Source organism: Aquarana catesbeiana, linkage group LG12, assembly GCF_042186555.1.
Source record: "Aquarana catesbeiana isolate 2022-GZ linkage group LG12, ASM4218655v1, whole genome shotgun sequence".
NCBI lineage: Eukaryota > Metazoa > Chordata > Amphibia > Anura > Ranidae > Aquarana > Aquarana catesbeiana.
In genome coordinates this window covers 81,604,702-81,625,579 of record NC_133335.1, presented here as the reverse complement: position 1 = coordinate 81,625,579, position 20,878 = coordinate 81,604,702, and the positions used below count along the sequence as shown (strand labels likewise).

Here is a 20,878-nt window from a genome sequence, read left to right as displayed (position 1 = left end):
TTATGGGGCATATTACATGGGGGCAAGAAGGCACATAAAGGGACACAGCAGGGCATATTACATGGGGGCATGAGGGCACATTAGGGGGCACAGCAGAGCACATTAGGATGGGTAACAGGTCATATTATGGGGCACAGCAGGGCACATTATGAGGCATAGCAGGATATATTACACGGGGGCAAGAGGATACATTATGGGGCACAGCAGGGCATATTACACGGGGACAAGAGGGCACAGTATGAGGCACAGCAGGGGATATTACATGGGGCAAGAGGGCACAGTATGGTGCACATTATGGGGCACAGAATGGTGCATCACTGGGGGAACAGTAGGGCACATCACATGGCACAGCAGGGTACAGGGCACATCATGGGGCATACAGTAGGGCTCAGGACACATCACAAGGCACACAGGAGGGAGCTAGGCACACAGTGGGGCACACAGTATGACACATCATGGGGCACACCACAGGAGACACAGTAGGGCACGTCATGGAGCATACAGGGCATATCACAGGGCACACGGGGGAACACATCAGAGCATGGGAACAGAGCAGGGCATGGGGGCACAAAGTAGGGCATGGGGCACAGAGCAGGGCATTTGGGCCGACAGTTGGGCACATAGAGGGACACAGGGCACACAGTAGCATACAAGCAGCTGCACTTTCCTTCCTAGATGCAGAGTAGCACAGGAAGCGACTGTAAATAGATCTCTCGTAATGAGCTCCTCCCCGCCGGCCCCTCCTCTCTTCTCGTCTGTCCAAGGTGATGACAAATACAAGCACCTGGGGTGGACGGGAGGGAAGGAGGGGTCGCTGGGGAGGTGCGCATCACGAGAGGTCTATTTACACTGCAGTCTCCTAGCAGGGAGCAAGGACTCGGTACCTGATCTACCAGTCAGCTAGCTGTGAGTGATGGGTAGATCGAAGTGGAAGCTGTCATGGTCAGTCCGCCCCTGGTTCCTAAAACTTTCTGTTGCATCTCTGGGACAGGATATAAAGGGAAACTTCCCTAGTGGTAAATAAAATCTTGCAGGGTTTTTAACTCTTCCATGCTCTATCCCAAAAAAAATGTTTTGGGTGTAGATGAGCTTTAAATATTTAGAATTATGAAACTTTTTAAAAAGAATACATCAATATTAATAGAAACTGAAAACGTGACATGTAGATGCCTATTTTTATGGAAAACAGCCATTTAATTACTTTCATCTTATCAATTATTACACTCCAAACACCTTATCAGACAGATAAAATGCTTATTATTGAATGCACTGCACTCCTAATCATCTCCTTCCTAGCGCAGTTTTTAATATTTTTCCAAGGACCAACATAAACAGCATTTCCTTGTATTCTGAAAGGGCATTGTTCACTGAGAAGGGCTATATTTGTATAATGGCACCATAGAGATGAAAATAAGCTGGTAAGCTCAAAGAAATATGTTGTGAGGTTTCATGGTAAGCTTTTTTTCACCCATCACCTCTCTCATCTAAGGCCTAACAGAGATTTAGCTCAGTTCTCCAAGCTATTTGTTATCGCAATTATTATTTTTAGAAGTCAGTGGTTGTACTGGAAAAATTGGATTTTTGTGCTCACCTTAAAATCCTTTTCTCTGTGTTAATTGTAGGATACAGCTTTACTTCATGCCACCTTGAGGAGCAGGATGCTAGGTGCAACTGAACTAAAATCACACCTAAGAGGTGTCCATACCCCCATTTGCAGTACAGGATTCAGTTAGAAGCCAGCAGTACCAGGTTGACAACACCAAGACAGCCAAAAAAAGACTGGATGGTTGCTGAAATCAGAGGAAAGGATTTTACAGCGATTACAAAAATCCAGTTTTCTCTGTTATTCATTGAATGATATATCTTTACTTCTTCACAAATGTGATGTCCCAAAGCAGTGTCCGAAAGACAGAAAAAAATAATGGAACAGAGAACTGACCCCACCTGCATAACTTTCCAGCCAAGCTGGCATCCGCTGAAGCAGCTACCTCAACCCTGTAAAACCAGGTAAAATTGTGAACTGATGAACAAGTGTCTGCCTTGCAAACTTGAGCAACAGAAGCAGAAAGACAAAAAGCCCAGGATGCGCTAAGAACCCTGGTAGAATATGCCATATTTCTGAATAGAGCCTTGCGGCCCAGAGGAATGTAGGCCCGGATCACCGTCCTACGAACCCAGTTGGACACAGTGGAAGACAGGCTACCAAATTGAGGCTTGGATCTATGAGACAGACTATAAAGGCCTTAACCACATCCAGGCAAAGAAGAGCCAATTCTGAGGGATGTGGAAACAAGGAAGAAGAAATCCTTGTTGAGATGAAAGGCCAACACCACTTTTTTTATCGTACATCATGGGACACAGAGCCTTAAGTAATTACTTAATGGGTTTTAGCCCACCTTCAGGTGTTGACACGGGTAAACCCAATCAAGGAAGTTTATCCCTATATAACCCCTCCTCCTTCCAGGAGCACATCAGTTTTTTTGCCAGTGTCTAAAGTGTTGGTCTCGAGAGAAGATGTGCTCTGAGGAGCTCCAGGAGGGATCCATGCTGGATTTAAATAGCCTCAATAGACCAGATCCATCCAACGTGCCATTGAGGCCTAAAGAGATGGTACCTGGGGCCTCATATCCTAAGCACGAGGGTTTGCCTGTAACGTCTCTCTTTGAAGGGCTGGACCCCAGGAACCCAGGGCTTAGGTCTTGCTACGTTACCTAAACTTCCTGATGGGGTGCTCTTTACAGGTCCAAGGTAGTTGGTACCCCGTTTTAGGGACCCAGTCCTTGAAGGTTTGCTACGCAGCCCGCCGTGATGGGTGAGGGTTGGATTGTCTGTTAATTCAGCAAATCCTGCAGGGAGGATAAGGTAAGGGAAGAAACTTAGGTATTTAAAACATCTTTGTATTTCTTCCATTAGGGAAAAAGTGTTAATTCTCCACTAGATGGAGTCTATGCACATACCTTACTCTGTTGTCTTCACTGTAAGCTCAGTCCGTGTCTGGTTGCAGCAGCGTGTGGAGGGAGACTTTGCAAGGTAAAAGAAAGCTGTAAAAATGTTTTCTTCTCCCCCCAGATGGGACCAGAGGGTTAGGGGGACAGCAGCGCTGTACCCCCCTTACATTACCCCCCCCGGAGGTCCCGCTAATACCGCTAAATGTTTTACTGTGGCTGTTTTTACTATGTCTGTGCCTACTGCTGGATGGGCTCTGCCCCCCCCCATCCCTCCCATGTTGGGTCTGGAATCCGAAAAACGCAGCGGGAACATTTTAAATAGAAGAAGGGGCGGAATTTTTTCTTGGAGGGGGCAGGGCCTAAATGCAGTGCTGTGAACGTCCACGAGAACGCACGGCAGGCTAAAAACAGATAAATACCACAGCTGTGACAGTCTCTCCTCAGCTGATGAGGAAGAGAAAAGCAGCCTGCAACACAAGGACACAACAGCTGTGGGACACGTATGGGTTGCAAAACTGGCATTCCTAATACAGGAACGACACTCTTTTCCCAGCACTAGGCTGAACTTTATAGCGGCTTTAAAAGTCATGACTATTTTCAGCAATTAAGTGCAAATTTGTTTAGTGCCTCTGTTTTTGTACTTAGGACTATGCCTGCCAAAAAAGACACCACAAAAACCAAAAAGATACTAAAAGTTTCTCCCCTAGGCGCTAGTATCTCGAGTCGCATTTCCACTCTGTCATTCTCGCCTGAATTACCAGTTATGGCAAGCTGGGGTGAGCCATTGGAACAAATTGATGGTGCAGCTGCTTCTCATATCTCAGCCCCTGTATACGTGACTGAAGATGCCCTTTCATCCTCCCTGCAGCGTCTGGAAGAAAGATTGGCGGCTTTAATCGCATCCTCCATTCAAATGGATAGGAAGCGTGCTAGATCCCCTTCCCCCACTTCAGAACCTTTGCAAGGGGAACAGTGGGCACAGGATGAGGTGTTACCCTCAGTCGATCAGGAGGAAAAGCAAACCGATGATTCCTCTGCGGAGGAAACAATGGTAGATGAACCTTTCTTAGCCTTTCAATCTGAGAAATTGCTGATACAAATCCTTACAGAGATGGTTCGTTCTACTTTCAGGCTACCTCTAACGGAGTCTCCTGAAAGCTCGGCTTCTTCCTTGGGTTCCTTAAAACCTTCTCATCCTTTGCATGCGTTTCCTGCACATACATTACTAGAACAGCTTATTTTTGCTGAATGGGATCACCCAGATAAGCATTTTGTCCCTTCTAAGATATTTTCAATTCTCTATCCTCTCGAGGAGAAATTCTCCAAAAGATGGAAAGTACCAGCAATTGACGCTGCGATTTCCAATGTGAATACAGTAACTTGTCCTGTAGACAATGCACAGATGCTTAAGGATCCAACAGATAAAAAGTTGGAATCCCTGTTAAAGTCTGCCTTTTCCTTGGCAGGTACCGTTACTCAGCCTGCAGTCGCTGCAATAGGTGCCTGCCAATCCCTAAAGGACCAAATTAATCGGGCCCTTAGAGAGCTTCCTGCACAACAAGCTCAGGATTTGGCTGAACTACCAAAAGCACTATGCTTTGCCATAGATGCCATTAAAGATTCTATTCACCAGGCGTCCCGCCTTACGCTTATGCTTGCGCATATGCGTGGAATCCTGTGGTTAAAAAATTGGTCAGCTGAAGCACCATGTAAAAACCACCTAACTGGGTTCCCCTTTCATGGGGAGCGATTCTTTGGAGAAGACTTGGATAAATATATCCAAACAATTTCTATTGGTATAAAAGTACCCTTTGCCAGTCAAAAGAAAGTATAAACACCCTTCATTTAAACAGGCTCTTTCCCCTGTGCCAGGGGCTTCCGCCTCTAGGCAGTGGCGACGGCCTCCGCCGTCAGACTCTAGAGGAAAACCTCAGGGTCAACCCCAGGCTCAAAAGAAGTCCTGGGGTTGGAAACCTGCAAAGCAGAATTCTAAAGCCTCATCATGAAGAGGCAACCCCTCTCACCAAGGTGGGGGGAAGGCTTCTGCAGTTTTCAGAAGTCTGGAAAGATGAAATTCAGGACAGATGGGTCATCTCCACGGTAATGCTGGGGTACAAACTGGAATTTCTGGACTTTCCACCATCTCGCTACCTGAGGTCAAGCGTTCCCAAAGATCCAGAGAAGAGACAATCTCTGTTTCAGGCACTAGACTGATTAATATCTCAAGGGGTGAACATACAGATCCCCACAAAGGAACAAGGTCTGGGGTTTTATTCAAATATTTTCATGGTACCAAAACTAAATGGAGACATAAGACCCATTCTAGATCTAAGAAATCTAAATCAGTTCCTGAAGATCCGCTCCTTTCGCATGGAGACGATCAGGTCAGTAGTTTCTATCCTTCTAGGAGGAGAACTTCTGGCATCAATCGACATCAGGGATGCATATCTGCATGTCTCTATTTCCTGCTCATCAAAAGTTTCTGCGGTTCGAGTTAGAACAGCAGCATTTTCAATTTGTAGCCCTGCCCTTCGGGCTAGCCACAGCACCCCGGGTGTTCACCAAAGTGCTGGCCCCACCTCTAGCAAGGTTAAGGGCACAGGGAATAACAGTCGTAGCGTACCTAGACGATCTATTGCTAATAGATCAGTCGGTGGCTCGTTTGGAGCAAAGCGTACGCACTACAACCAACTATCTGAAAAGTTTGGGTTGGATTCTCAACCTAGAGAAATCTTCCTTAATACCGCTAAAAAGGCTGGAGTACTTGTGTCTGATCATAGACACAGCCCAGGAAAGGGTATTCTTGCCTCAGGCAAAGATCAACTCCATAAGAGAGCTGGTGCGGATGGTCAGGACAAATGGCGATCCCTCCATTCACCTTTGCATGAGGTTACTAGGAGCCATGGTGGCTTCATTCGAAGCAGTTCCCTATGCCCAGTTTCATTCAAGAATGTTGCAAAACAGTATCCTGTCTGCTTGGAACAAAACAAGTCAAGCTCTAGACTTGCCAATGCAGCTGTCCCCAAGAGTGTCTCAAAGCCTCACTTGGTAGTTACTAACCCAGAATCTTTCAGGCTGTGCAGCAGTACTAGAAAAGACAACTGTCCAGGGACAGTGGTCAAGAACTGAAAGAACCTTGCCCATCAGTATCCTAGAGATTCGGGCAGTACGTCTGGCTCTAAAGGCCTGGACTTTCAGGTTACGGGATTGTCCTGTCAGGATTCAATCCGACAATGCCACAGCTGTGGCCTATATCAATCACCAAGGTGGCACCAAGAGTCTCTCAGCGCAGAGAGAAGTGAACCATATTCTAACTTGGGCAGAAAGGAATGTTCCGTGCCTTTCGGCAGTCTTCATTCCGGGAGTAGAGAATTGGCAGGCGGACTACTTAAGTCGCCAGCAGTTATTCCCAGGGGAATGGTCTCTTCACCCCGACATATTTCAGGCTCTTTGCCAAAGATGGGGGACTCCGGACGTAGATCTTCTAGCATCCAGGTTCAACATGAAGTTAGTCAACCAGAACAAGGGATCCATTCGCATGCAGAACAGATGCGTTGGTGACCCTATGGGATGAGTTCTCACTGATCTGTGCATTCCCCCTATTCAGTTGCTACCACGACTTCTTTGCAGGATCAGGCTGGAAAGAAAGCCGGTAATTCTGGTGTCACCAGCATGGTCCAGGAGGTCATGGTATGCAGAAATCGTAAAGATGGCAGTGGAGGGCCCCATGGTCCTTCCCACTACGGCCAAATCAGGGACCGATATTCCATCCTTCCTTACAGTCTAAATTTAACGGCTTGGCTATTGAAACCCAAATTCTGAAGAAACGCGGGCTTTACGGGTCAGTTATCTCTACCCTGATTAATGCAAGGAAGCCAGCTTCCAGAACTATATATTATAGAGTCTGGAGGGCTTATGTTTCCTGGCGTGAATCCAAGGGTTGGCACCCTAGGATACATATATTATAGGCAGAATTCTTGCCTTTTTACAATTAGGGGTAGAAATGAAATTTTATTAAATATAGTGTTGGCTGCACTACCCCCAATATCATAACATAAAATACACCACTTTTCCTAAAAATAGATCATATAAGTGACATAAATCAAATCAAAATGTGAATATAGACCAAAAATATATGATCACTATTACATATCCATACTTATTATTCACAACCTTAAAAAATATGCTACAAAATAACGCCACTTGAACTTATTATTGTGACTATTCCACCACTCCAGTAACAACAACACTCACCAGATAATGGTATACATATGCCTTTGGTTCATTAAGGGATAACCATTCCACTTGTACTGCTTGTCTATGCTGGCCCCAATACAGTTATGAGCAAGTATATCCGTCCTCATAAGAAACAACAAACAGCGATCATTACGCAATAAGCTAACACTGTTTATTTAAAACCATAAAAAAGAGACTGTAAACTCACATGTTTCTGGTGCCCATGGGCTGGCACCAAGCTTATCCAGCAGTTTGAATGGATAAAGATGTTGCCATATGTTTCCCACTCGGCTTGCGATTGAAACCTCGCTTTCACCCGACCGGAAATGACGTAGTGTGTATTTCCCAGCAGCATCTACGCATTTCGCAATAGTAATTGCGTCATCGGGAAGCAATGATAGCTGTTTGTTGTTTCTTATGAGGACGGATATACTTGCTCATAACTGTATTGGGGCCAGCATAGACAAGCAGTACAAGTGGAATGGTTATCCCTTAATGATCCAAAGGCATATGTATACCATTATCTGGTGAGTGGCCAATCCATATGGTGGTGGTGTTGTCACTGGAGTGGTGGAATAGTCACAATAATCACGGATGAGGAATTAAGAGCACAGAAATAGCACATTCACAGTGGACAGCCCACACAGGGATTCACATTTCTATTGGCACATTGCAAGCACCAGCAAAATTGGACTATATGTAAAATAATTTAATACACAGACATTGAAAGTTCAAGTGGTGTTATTTTGTAGCATACTTTTTGATTTTTTTTAAGGTTGTGAATAAGAAGTATGGATATGTAATAGTGATCATATATTTTTGGCCATATTAACATTTGTTTTTATTTATGTCACTTATATGATCTATTTTAGGAAAAGTGGTGTATTTTATGTTATGATATTGGGGGTAGCACAGCCAACACTATATTTAATTTAATTAATTTCACCTATTGGAGGAATTTGTTTCTTGACTACAGCAACCAGTTGTACATGTTTTTTATTTTTGTTTGAATAATAAGTGTTTTTTTTGCGCCAGTGACTCACACACATTTAATAGAAATGAAATTGGCCTTGAGTACTATTAAAGGCCAAGTCTCAGCTTTATCGGTCTTATTTCAAAGACCATTTGCTACTTATTCTTTAGTCTGGGGTTTTATACAAGCGGTAACGCGGCTTAATCCACCTGTTAAACCTCCCTTGAACCCTTGGGACTTGAACTTAGTTTTGTCTGTGTTACAAAAACAGCCATTTGAACCGATACAATATATTCCCTTAGTCCTTTTGACAAGGAAGTTTATTTATTTATTTATTTATTTCAGGTACTTATATAGCGCCGTCAATTTACGCAGCGCTTTACATATACATTGTACATTCACATCAGTCCCTACCCTCAAGGAGCTTACAATCTAAGGTCCCTAACTCACATTCATACATACTAGGGACAATTTAGACAGGATCCAATTAGCCTACCAGCATGTCTTTGGAGTGTAGGAGGAAACCGGAGTACCCGGAGGAAACCCACGCAGGCACAGGGAGAACATGCAAACTCCAAGCAGGTAGTGTCGTGGTTGGGATTCGAACCAGTGACCCTTCTTACTGCTAGGCGAGAGTGCTACCACTACACCACTGTGCCGCCCATTTTGGTATTTTTGGTTGCTATATCCTCAGCAAGGAGGGTTTCGGAATTGGCTGCTCTTTCTTGTAAAGAGCCATACTTGATTTTTCATGAGGACAGAGTGGTGTTGCGCCTTGTCCAGGCTTTTTGCCAAAAGTGGTCTCAGGTTTTCACCTGAACCAAGATATTGTCCTGCCATCGGTTTTTCCAAAACCATGTTCCAGGGAAGAAAAGTCACTACATTGTCTTGATGTGGTGAGAGCAGTGAAAATCTATTTAAAGGCAACTGCTCAGATTCGTAATACTGATGTCTTATTTATTCTGCCAGAGGGTCCTAAGAAAGGACAAGCAGCGTCGAAATCCATTGTCGCTAAGTGGATTTGACAAGTGATAATTCAAACTTATGAATATATAAAACACAAAGCGCTGTGATGCTAAATAGCTGATAATTACACATAAAACCAAGTGAGGCTGCTATCAAAAGAGTGTTTTCAGAGTCACTTAAAAAGAATAAATAATGATATTTGAAGCGCTTCACAATGTGCATAAAAATGAATAAATATAAATAAATAAATATAAATACTCAAATAAATCCAGCGGTGAGTAAAAATTCCTAAAAAATAAAAATAGTGTAAAATTATAAAAAATTAGTGCCACCAAATGTGTAAAAAAATCCACATAAAAAATCAACATAAAAATAAATATATAGGGATGTATTCAGAAGGTTCAATTATACAAGTGTAGAATCCGATTGGTATAAAGCTTTGATCTGGTCCCACTAGCAAAGCTGTTTAAAAACACTTGCTTAATTAAGGTGCTCATTGACATTTTATAGTAACAATGTTTCTTTTGCTTCTGTTCACAACCAATGTGAGAATCATAAACAGATCTCATTTAACAGGCAGATAAGAGAAAAAAACAATCATTGTGCAATAGTTAGGATACCAAAGTACACAGGCAAACTTCAATCCACTCACGTGTGCCTTATAATGATAAGGCATATGCAGGTTTTACTGTTTATGATTCTCACATTGGTTGTGAACAGAAGCAAAAGAAACATTGTTACTATAAATGTCAATGAGCACCTTAATTAAGCAAGTGTTTTTAAACAGCTTTGCTAGTGGGACCGGATCAAAGCTTTATACCAATCGGATTCTACTTGTATAATTGAACCTTCTGAATACATCCCTATATATTTATTTTTATGTTGATTTTTTATGTGGATTTTTTTACACATTTGGTGGCACTATTTTTTTATAATTTTACACTATTTTGATTTTTTAGGAATTTTTACTCACCGCTGGATTTATTTGAGTATTTATATTTATTTATTTATATTTATTCATATATATTCATTTTTATGCACATTGTGAAGTGCTTCAATTAATTTAAACTTATGATTTAAGGGGTAAGATTCCCCCGTTACAAGTTAAGGCGCACTCTACCAGGTCGGTTAGTGCTTCTTGGGCAGTGCGTCACCAGGCCTCCATGGTTTAGATCTGTAAGGCCTCAACTTGGTCTTCAGTGCATACATATACAAAATTTTATCAGCTGGATGTAAGGAAGTATGAGGATATCGCCTTCAGGCGCAGTGTGCTACAGGCAGCAGTATAGATCCTCAAGTCTGGGTGTACCCTGCGGGTTGTGTCTCCCTCCCCTCAAGTAGCATTGCTATGGGACGTCCCATTAAGTAATTACTTAAGGCTCTGTGTCCCATGATATACGATAAAGAAAATAGGATTTTTATAACAGCTTACCTGTAAAATCCTTTTCTTGGAGTACATCATGGTACACAGAGGTCCCTCCCCTCTTTTTTAGGATTTACGTATATTGCTTTGCTACAAAAACTGAGGTGCTCCTGGAAGGAGGAGGGGTTATATAGAGAGTAAACTTCCTTGATTGGGTTTACCAGTGTCAACACCTGAAGGTGGCCTATAACCCATTAAGTAATTACTTAAGGCTCTGTGTTCCATGATGTTCTCCAAGAAAAGGATTTTGCAGGTAAGCTGTTATAAAAATCCTATTTTTGACAAAGACAGCCTAGGATGAAGTACCACCTTGTCCCACCAAGGAGGCCAAGGTTGTAACAAAGTTGATAAAGAAATATCCCATATATTCTAAAAAGGGTGCATAGTAAGGCTGACAAATCAAGATTTAGGTCCTGAGGTGATGAAGGAGGCTTAAACTTACTGAAGGCCAAACAACAATCCATGCCCCATTGAAGGAAAGCCAGAATGCTGGCCACTAGAAAATTGCAGGGATGACCCCCAAGACCCACAAAAAAAGAGGAAGGCCTACAAGGTGCAATAATAGATAGTCAAGAAGTAGACTTTTTGAGCCCAAAGCATTTTGAAAAGGAACAGTTGGGATATACTGTACATACTTGAGTATAAGTTGACCCGAATATAAGCCGAGGCACATAATTTTACCACAAAAAACTGGAAAAACATATTAACTCGAGTATAAGCTGAGGGTGGGAAAATGCAGCAGCTACCAGTAAACAATGCCCATCTGCAGCCTCGCTGTGCCCATTTGCAGTCGTACCTTTTATTACTAAAACAGCGTGTGGCTGTGTAATGCATTCTGTTCAGCTGTCCATTGAAACAAAGCCCGCCCCGCCTCCTCGTCGCCTGTGATAGGCGGAACACTGATACAGTTTCCCAGCATCGTATCAGTGTTCCTCTATCACGGACGAGAAGGAGGCGGGGCGGGCTTTGTTTCAATGGACGGCTGAACAGAATGCATTACACAGTGGGGGACGCATGCTGTTTTAGTAATGAAAGGTGTCTCCCGCCGTGTAATGCATTCTGTTCAGCCATTCATTGAAACAAAGCCTGTCCTGCCTCCTCCTCGTTCGTCCGTGATAGAGGAACACTGATACGATGCTGGGAAACTGTATCAGTGTTCCTTCCATCACAGACAAGGAGAAGGTGGGGCGGGCTTTATTTCAATGGACGGCCGAACAGAATGCATTACACAGCGGGAGACGCACGCTGTTTTAGTAATAAAAAGTATGGCTCACTCGAGTATAAGCCGAGAGGGAATTTCAGCCTAAAAAATGGGCTGAAGAACTCGGCTTATACTCGAGTATATACGGTACCTATGTCCTTTCAATAAGTGGTTCTCAACAGTCATGCCATTAAAGCCAGTGACTGTAAGCGGGGAGGAATAACCAGGGCCATTTGAAGGAATTTGGGGGCCCCAAGCAAAATGGACATGGAGGCCCCCATCTTTTTAACCCCCTTCCCTACCGCGTATCGCGGCAGGTGATTCAGTTTTCTGTTCCCGGCCAGACTGAAAGGTGAGCCAGTGTGTGCACTTCCTGTCAGTCCGGCCAGGAACAGGAAACTGAATCTCCTGTACCGCGCAGACTGCAGGTGTCTTGCCGAAAAAGTTCCCCTGGCGGATAATGACCCCCCTGCACTGCGCAGGCGCAGCGCTTGCGCCTTACGGAGCACTACCGAGCCGAAAATAGCCAAACATACACAGCTGAGAGTCAGCTGTGCACCGCGCCTGCGCGATGAAGACCACATTGAACACCACATTCTACGACTACCACACGCTCCCGATGCTACCAGACAATGCCGTACGCTCCCGATGCTTGTGCTACTCTGCAAGGGGCGGCTATATTACGGCGTGTTTCAACAAATTAAGGGTGGGTTTTTGCAATCTTCATGATATTGATTGCAATATTTTCACAATACTTGCCACACACAGTATATTGTTATTATGCTTATGTGATATCACAGTAATACACCCGCCCCTTGCAGAGTAGCACGAGCATCGGGAGCGTGCGGCAGTGTCGGTCACAGTGTCCTGCTCATAGCGCAAGCGCCATGTACAGCTCACTCACAGTTGTTCAGCTTCAGATATTTTCTGCGGCTCCCTTGTTGTTCGTACTGCGCAATCGCTGCGCCTGCGCAGTACAGGGGGGGACCTTTCTTGGCAGAACAGGAGGAAGGAAGAGGAGCTCGGCCACGCTACAGGCTGCAGCTTATAGAAAGCGACGGCTGGGGCCCCAAGCAATTGCTTGTGTTGCCTGTCCTGTCGCAACAGGCCTGGGAATAACAGATCTTGCAGGAAAAGCTCCAGGCAAAGCGGAAGACAACAAGGTGACTGCGCGACTAGCTGAATAAGATATGTGAACCAAGTATTCGTGGCCATTCCAGAGCCACCTGAATATACAGAAACCCTCTTGTCTGATCCTTGCAAGCAACGTAGGAAGATGCTTTAGGGAAGGGAAAGCATAAATTGAGTCCTTATGCCACAGAACATCAGATGGATGTGAAGATCTAGCAATCCTGGAACTCTGTTCTGGTTGGCCAGGATATCCCGTTGAAGAGATCTGGTGTAATGTTGTGCTTATGGGACCGCTTGCCACCTTGAGACCTAGAATCCTCATGGAAAAAATGGACGGACACTGTAAGTAGAGAGGGAAGGCAATAAACATGACAGAGCTGGGCTGTAAATCCACCACTTTTGTGAAGGTGTGAAACAAAAGGCACAATGATGTGACAAAGCTCAACAGTGCTGCTGTCAGATCACATTGGATTAGTGCTGGGGAACTGAAAACAAAAAATGACAGCGCTCGGTGTAAACTAAAGGGTTGGATAGCTGCAATAGTCCACAGTCAATGAGTGGAAAACCTAATTAAAAATTAAAAAATACAGTGGATCTGGATTGGAACTCTTATCAGAGCTGCGTACAGAAAATACAGAAATCTGTGTAGGCAGACAAAACAACTTGGTTGGACACGACCAAGTCCTCTAGATTAAGAGCCTCTGTGCTCCAAGCCACTACAAACCATAGAAAGGGAAAGGACTAGCATTGGGGAATGGTGACCCCTTTACCCCCAAAACATGGCAAAAATCCATTGACGGAAACAAAAATTAAAGCAAAAAGAAAAGGAACAGAAAATGCATCACATCCTACTCCTGAGTATCCTGGGAAATAACTGAGTCATGTATTGCAGGTGGGGGTTTGGCCACCACCAGAGGACCACTCTTTAAGCGTGCTTTTAGTTTAGTTTCACCTAGCATCCTGCTTCAGAAGGTGGCAACATCAAACACATCCATGAAGAAGTAAAGTGTTTTTCAATGAATGACAGATAAATAATGATTTTGTTGTAGTTTAGCGAATTAAGCCTATGGGCAAATAACCACGTGTGACTCAACAGCAAGGCAATACAAACACCCTTCTGTACTACATTAAGTAAAATATTGTTTGATGCCCTTCTACAGCAAGAGTATGAAGAAGGTATACTACACAACTTTTAATGTGTTGCTTTTAAAAGAGAAATCAACCGAAATTATTTGATAAGGACACTTTGAATATTGTAAACTCATAGGTTGGAACATACCATGAATGGTCAATGTTGTTTCTAGACTGCCAGCTAACAGAATAGAGTAGGGTGTTAAACCTTGACTTGTTTCACTGACAGAAAAAGAGGAATAGTTAATGCGCTACCCAAAAAGAAAATAACAAGTGAGCTGCTACAAACGTGACAAAAATGTGAGCTAAAATTAAAAGATCTGTCTTTTAAAAAGAGGTATACACCTCCCTAATTTGAGACCGATGTTTGTTGTAACTTTTAACAATCCTGGTTCACCATTCTGCGGGGCATATGATCCATTAGACAAAGCCTTTTCCAAGTGCTATAGTTCCTTACAGACAATGCACCACCACAACTTTTAGCCAGTGCCTTTCCTCTTCCTCCTCTCTTTATTGATATGAACATGTATGCTTATCTAAATGTATAAGTTGATGTAGCACTTTTTTAAAAGAAGGCCTTTGCATGTCCAAAACCTAAAGGCACTATATAATGTTAGAAATGCCAGTCTGGTGCCTTCTGTTGGATGTAAGTCATCTTTTGACATTGGTTCGCCTAGTAAGGACCAGTGTCTGTTAAGTTATGTTGATGCTTTTGATTTTTTTTTTTTTGCATTTTTCATTGAGCATCTTGGTTGGAGAGTTGTTACAATTTTCTATATTTTTACCTATTATAGGTGAGGATTCTCCACTTAGGGATGGGGCTAATACTAAAATTCCTAAACTCACAGTCAAGGTAAGGCTTCATGTACACGACGTTTTTACAACCTCTCCTGAACGATTTAACTTGATAGATAGTAACCCACATGTAAGCCCGTTTCACACTTGTGCGGTGCGAATTGAAGCTCAGGTTTCACTGGGGATATAAAAATCTCCTGTTCAAAGGAATCACTGCGTTTTAGCTCAGGATCAGTGAGCAGGGAGAAGGGGAGGGAGAGGGGGAGGTGCAGTGAGGTGAAGTAGAAAATCCATGTTCAGAGTGTAATGCATCTGCGAAGCAGATGCGTTCCCACAGAAGATAAGGGGCTCATAATTCGCACCGCAATGCCCAGAAAACGCACACGTTTTTTGTGCAATGCGCAGTGCGAATGCAATGCACATATGTGAACTAGATGTATTCATATGAATGTATTTTAAAATGTCCTGCGAATTAGATGCGGTGTAAGCCGCATCTAATTCGCATAGGTGTGAACCCGGGCTTAAACGTCCAATTTGCGGTGTTTTGCCACGTTTGCGTTTAGAAGCGTTGGAAAAAAAAAAAAAAGAAAAACACCTGTAAACCAGAACGTGGCTAAACACGAGTCACCGTGTTTAGAAGCGTTTGGCGCTTGAAATGCCTCCTAAACTCAGCTTCTGAACCCACTTTTTTTGCGTTCCAAAAAAAAGCCTCTAAACTCAACTGCCTAGAAACGACTACAAACGAACCTGTGTACATGTACTGATAAGATAACATAGAGGACAGTTCAGGAGCAGTTGAAAAAAATCCCCAACTGCTCCTAAACGTCTGTTTACCAGCAGCAGTGTACATGAGGCCTAAGAGATGAAAAAAGCTTGGCATTAATCACTTGTCTACCATGGCAATTTTTGTAAATCTGCATTTTCTTGCTAGAAAATTAATTTAAAGGATATGTAAACCCTCACCTTGTAAAACAACCCATTCAGTTTAAAATAGAAATGAAAGGCAAAACATTTGTGTATAGATATAAACAAACAATATAAATACCCTTTTTTTTCCCTCTTTTTATAGGTGATAACATTCCCTCTGTTCTGATCTGCATAAGAGATGGGGGAGGAGAATCAACAGAACACTGAACTTCCCAGTGAAATGCTGTGCAGGGCGGGGGGGGGGGGGGGGGGGGGTGTCTGGACAGGTCTGATCATTGGAGGGCACACTGAGTTCCAAGCACAGCTAGAGAGCTGACCTCGCTATGCTCTCCTGTTCTCCTGTTTAGTGTGGTCAGTTTTTAATAGGAAAGTAGAGGGACTAGCAGGAACACAAATGTTTTCACACTGTGGAAGCTATACAAAGAGAACAGGATTTTTTTTTCTTATAAGTACATGGTACAGCAGGCACATTCAGATTCAGAATACTTTATACAACCACTATTAATCCCAAAAGGAAATTATTATTGTTGGGTTTACATACTCTTTAAACCCCCAAACATTGTGTATATTTTCTGAAAGCACAAACCAAATAGAATTGTGGCACACAAAAACACAATATAATATTTTTTGGTAGAATTGAAAAATATGGGATTGCGTCAAGTAAGTAGATACCAAAATGTTAAAACTTAAAATTGTGTGTGCTCCTGAAATGGCAAAGTATGGTACCCAAATTTGAGAGGACGGTTTGTGTGATATATTGAGACAAGATTGGTGATGTAGCTTGGGGCAGAGTTGTAAATGGCTTTGTATGTTCGTATTTAGAATTGCATTCGTAAGGCAATGGGAACCATTGTAGGGGATTTGCAGAGAGGGTTGGTGGAAACTGAGAGGTTAGCAAGGTGGATGAGTCTAGCAGCAGCATTCTTAATACACTGAAGGGGGATACCCTGCGTAGAGGTAATCCTATTAGGAGGGAATTGCAAAGGCCAAGGTGAGAGATAACCAAGAAGTGCCTGAGTTGCTTAGTGGTTTCATCGGATAAAAAGGGGCGTATTATGGCGATGTTATGGAGGTGAAATCGACAGGGTTTAGACAGTGATTGGGTTTGGGGCTGAAAGGACAGGTAAGAGTCCAGGATTATACCTAGCACCCTGGCATATGGGAGGAAATGATAGTTGTGATATTGATCTTGATAGAGAAGTAAGGGGAGGGGGCACAGACTGGGATGAATATGAGCTCGGTTTTAGAAAGAATGAGTTTGTGGCAGCGGTGTGACATCCATACTGATATGTCAGTTATTAACCATTTAAAGACCAGGCTTCTTTTTCAGACTCTGTGTTTACAAGTTAAAAATAAGTTTTTCCAAAACGTCTTTCAGGACAGCACCCGAGAGATCATGGCTCCTCCTCCCACAGGAAACACCTCATCAATTAAGTCTTTAAATTGGAACCCTCCACGTTGCCTCATCAGTTTTTTGTGTTTCCTCCAGCTGGAGGAACACCTCTGGTGGGAGCCATGATCTCTCAGGTTTATCCTGGGAGACACAGGTTCTCACCTGTTAAGTTTTTTTTTTTTTTAGGCTAGGAGAGTGAGCCTCCCACTTGCCTCTTACATGGACGGTCCCGTGGGCTCCCTCTCCCTCTTCCGTGCTCGGGGAGAGCCTGTACGTCCGGGGGTGCTGCCTCCAAAATTTTTAGCCTGACGGGCGGCCGTCCTATGTTCCCTTCTACATGAGGGATGAGCGGTGGCGGCCGCCATCTTGCTGGTGGCAGAAGAGCGCTTCAGCCACGTCCTGTAAGGGAGGAGGCAGCACTTCCGGGTCGGCGCGTGCGTCATTTCCGGCGCAAAGCGCAGTGGGAGAGGGCAGGGTCACCTGGCACCTTTATTTCCGGTTCCAGGTCAGCGCAGCGGCGTTTTCGAATCTGGAACCGGTCGTTTTCACCACGCACCGCAGACAGCTATGGATAGCGATGCAGCGGATAAGGGGGCAAGCCAAGGCGCCAGCAAGGCTAAGGTAAGGGACTGTGTCCTCTATTACCCTGGGCCGTTTTCTCCTGTGGGGGGGTTACTCACCCTTTCCCCCCCCTTCCCCCACCACCCACCCTTCTCCACCCCCTCTGCAGAAGGTATGTTGTAGTGGCTAGATTTAGTATATTTGCCCTACTACGGGGGATTAGGTGGTGGTGGCTTGCTGGGCACATGGAAAATGAGATGTTTCTTCCTTAGTGCACCTGGGTGTATTATTTGCGCTGTATTACAGCCTTTTAAGCGTGGTTCCATGTCTCTTTTCTGTTTGTCCAGGCCAAAGGTTCTGCCCAACCAGTCAAGAAAAGGTGCCCTGTCTGCAAAGAAAAATTAAGCGATGCTTATACCAAAACACTTTGTGCAGAGTGCATTACAAGTTTGGTCAGAGAGGAGACTCCATCCGTTTGTGGCGACTTGGTGTCAACAATAAAGGATGAGCTCCGGGCCACCTTTCAAGCTTTTAGGTCAAACCTAAGAGAGGAGCCAGGTCCCTCTAGGGATCCTCTGGTTCCGCAGCCATCTTCAGAACCCCAGAGTGGTTCTCAAATAATTTTTGGGGGTCCGATATCCCAGGACGCTTCTCAAGAGTCCGTTTCCCTCGCTCCAGATGATACAGATTCTGAGGAGGAGGAAAATTAATCAGATACCGCTTCTAAATACAAATTGTCACTAGAAGAGGTGGGAGGACTCCTGAAGGTAATCTATGCCACTTTGGGGATAGAAGAGGAAAAGAAGGAACTCTCCCTGCATGACCGCATGTATGCTGGTTTAGGAGATTCAAAAGGCCGTTCTTTTCCAGTCCATTCAATTATCACTGATATGATTAAAAAAGAGTGGCTGGAACCTGAGTAAAAGCCTTTCTTTTCCCGGGCTCACAAGAAAAGATTTCCATTTGAAGAGAATCCAGATTCTATATGGAATAAGGTTCCAAAATTGGACTCTGCCTTTTCTCAGGTCTCTAAGTCTACGGACCTCGCCTTTGAGGATATGGGCACTCTGAAGGAGCCCATGGACAAAAGGATGGACCTGCTTCTTAAAAGAACCTGGCAATCAGTAATGCACAATCTGAAACCAGCAATGGCAACAACCTGTGTTGCAAGGAACTTAGATCACTGGGTTAACCAGTTGAAAGCCCATGTAATAGCAGATTCCTCAAAACAGGAGATTCTAGACTCTTTTTCAACCCTGTCTGCAGCAATTTCATATATTGCGGATGCGTCTGCGGAATCTATCCGCATGTCAGCAAGGTCAGCAGCTTTAACAAATTCTGCCAGAAGGGCCTTATGGCTGAAGACGTGGCCAGGGGATGCTGCATCTAAAAATAGACTGTGTGGTATTCCGTTTGCAGGTGATCTGCTATTCGGTTCAGAGCTAGAGTCCATTCTTGACCGCACGGCAGATAAGAAAAGGTCGTTTCCGGTTAAGAAGAAACAGGTGCAAACCCATAAGCGTTTCTTTCGGCCCCAAAAAGGTCAGCAGGAAGGAAAAACGCAGGGCAAGAGGAAGTCATGGTCTTCTCAGAAGCCCAAAGGTAGGGGTGGAGTGCTCTTCAATCCTCCTGCGGCCTCCGCAAAATCACAATGACTCCGTCAAGGTCGGGGGAAGACTCCAGGAGTTTCTTCCTCAAATCAATTCGTTGTAAATATGCTCTCCCAGGGGTATGTGATAGAATTTACGGAAGAACCTCCAAGAAGATTCCTGGTGACAAACGTCCCAAGGGATGCAGTCAAGGCTCTCGCCATGAAGTCCCTAATTCAGGAACTGAAAAATCAGAGAGTCATTGTTCCGGTCCCAGCGGTGGAGTTCTTCCAGGGGTTCTACTCACATGTCTTTCTGGTTCAAAAACCTTCAGGAAAGTTCCGTCTTATCCTGAATCTCAAAGTGCTGAACAAATCGGTAGAATACAGAAGGTTTCGGATGGATTCAATATTTTCAGTAAGAAACCTCCTGTATCAAGGGTGCTATATGGCATCAATAGATTTACAAGATGCCTACCTCCACATTCCTATTGCCGCCAGGTCGCAGAAGTATCTGAGGTTAGCACTGAAAGAAGGGAAGAAGGTGGTACATCTGCAATTCAGAGCACTCCCGTTTGGTCTGTCATCATCCCCAAGGGTCTTCACGAAAGTAATGGCCGAAGCTCTGGCGCCTCTGCGTCTAGAGGGGATCTCAGTTATTCCTTATCTGGACGACCTGCTGTTTTTTGCACAGACCAGAGAAGGTCTTCAAGAAAACTTGCTCAGAGCCCGTGTTCATCTAGAATCCATAGGGTGGATTTTAAACCTTCAAAAATCAAATCTGATTCCCTCACAGGAAGTGTTATTCCTGGGTTTCCGTATCAACTCTTTAGAGCAAAAAGTTTTTCTTCCAGAGGAAAAGCAGAAAAAGTTGGTACAAGTGGTGTCATTGCTACAGTCCAATCAAGTTCTGTCCATCAGGAAGGTTATGTCAGCATTGGGAACCCTGACCTCTTCCATTCCGGCCATCCAGTGGGCAAAGCTCCATTTCAGACCTCTGCAAAGTTTCCTGTTAAAAACCTGGAGTCACCAGCAGGATTCACTAGATTCATTAGTGAAGATCCCTACTTCAGTAAAAAGAAGTCTGTGGTGGTGGAAGAACCAGACAAGGTACTCAGAGGGGCTGTTATGGTCCTTTCCAACTCAGGTGAGGTTGACAACAGATGCCAGTTCCTGGGGTTGGGGGGCTCATATGAGCGGCCGGTGGGCCCAGGGCTCGTGGGACACAAGAGATGCGCTGAGGTCCTCAAATTGGAGGGAACTAAAAGCTATAGAAATGGCCTTACTGACCTTTGCGGAAGAAGTCCAGGGGCAACATACTCAGATCCTGTCAGACAACGCCACGGCGGTGGCTTACATAAACAGACAGGGGGGAACCAGAAGCAAAGTTCTGCAGAGCTTGGCAAAAGGCATTCTGAGTTGGGCAGAGCTCCATACTCTATCCTTATCCGCGGTCCATTTAAAAGGGACCCTAAACAGAGTAGCGGACTTCCTAAGCAGGAACCAGATTTTAGAGGCAGAGTGGCAATTGAATCCAGAAGTCTTCCAGTTACTAGTGCAGAAATGGGGGCGCCCAAGAGTGGATCTCTTCGCCACCCAGGAAAA

The 20,878-nt window shown here is 44.3% G+C and overlaps 1 protein-coding gene across 2 annotated transcripts in view; it reads left to right on the top strand.

The window, feature by feature from the left end:
• The window catches only part of RECQL5 (RecQ like helicase 5), a 178,803-nt gene that overhangs the window by 123,040 nt on the left and 34,885 nt on the right, over nt 1-20,878 (top strand). Inside the window, exon 13 of one of the 2 annotated variants that reach the window (XM_073608124.1) lies at nt 14,804-14,862. In XM_073608124.1, the coding sequence (XP_073464225.1) occupies nt 14,804-14,862 (59 nt within the window). Of the gene's footprint in view, nt 1-1,622; nt 1,990-14,803; nt 14,863-20,878 lie in introns of those variants that run through there. The other variant, XM_073608125.1, reaches the window with a different exon arrangement.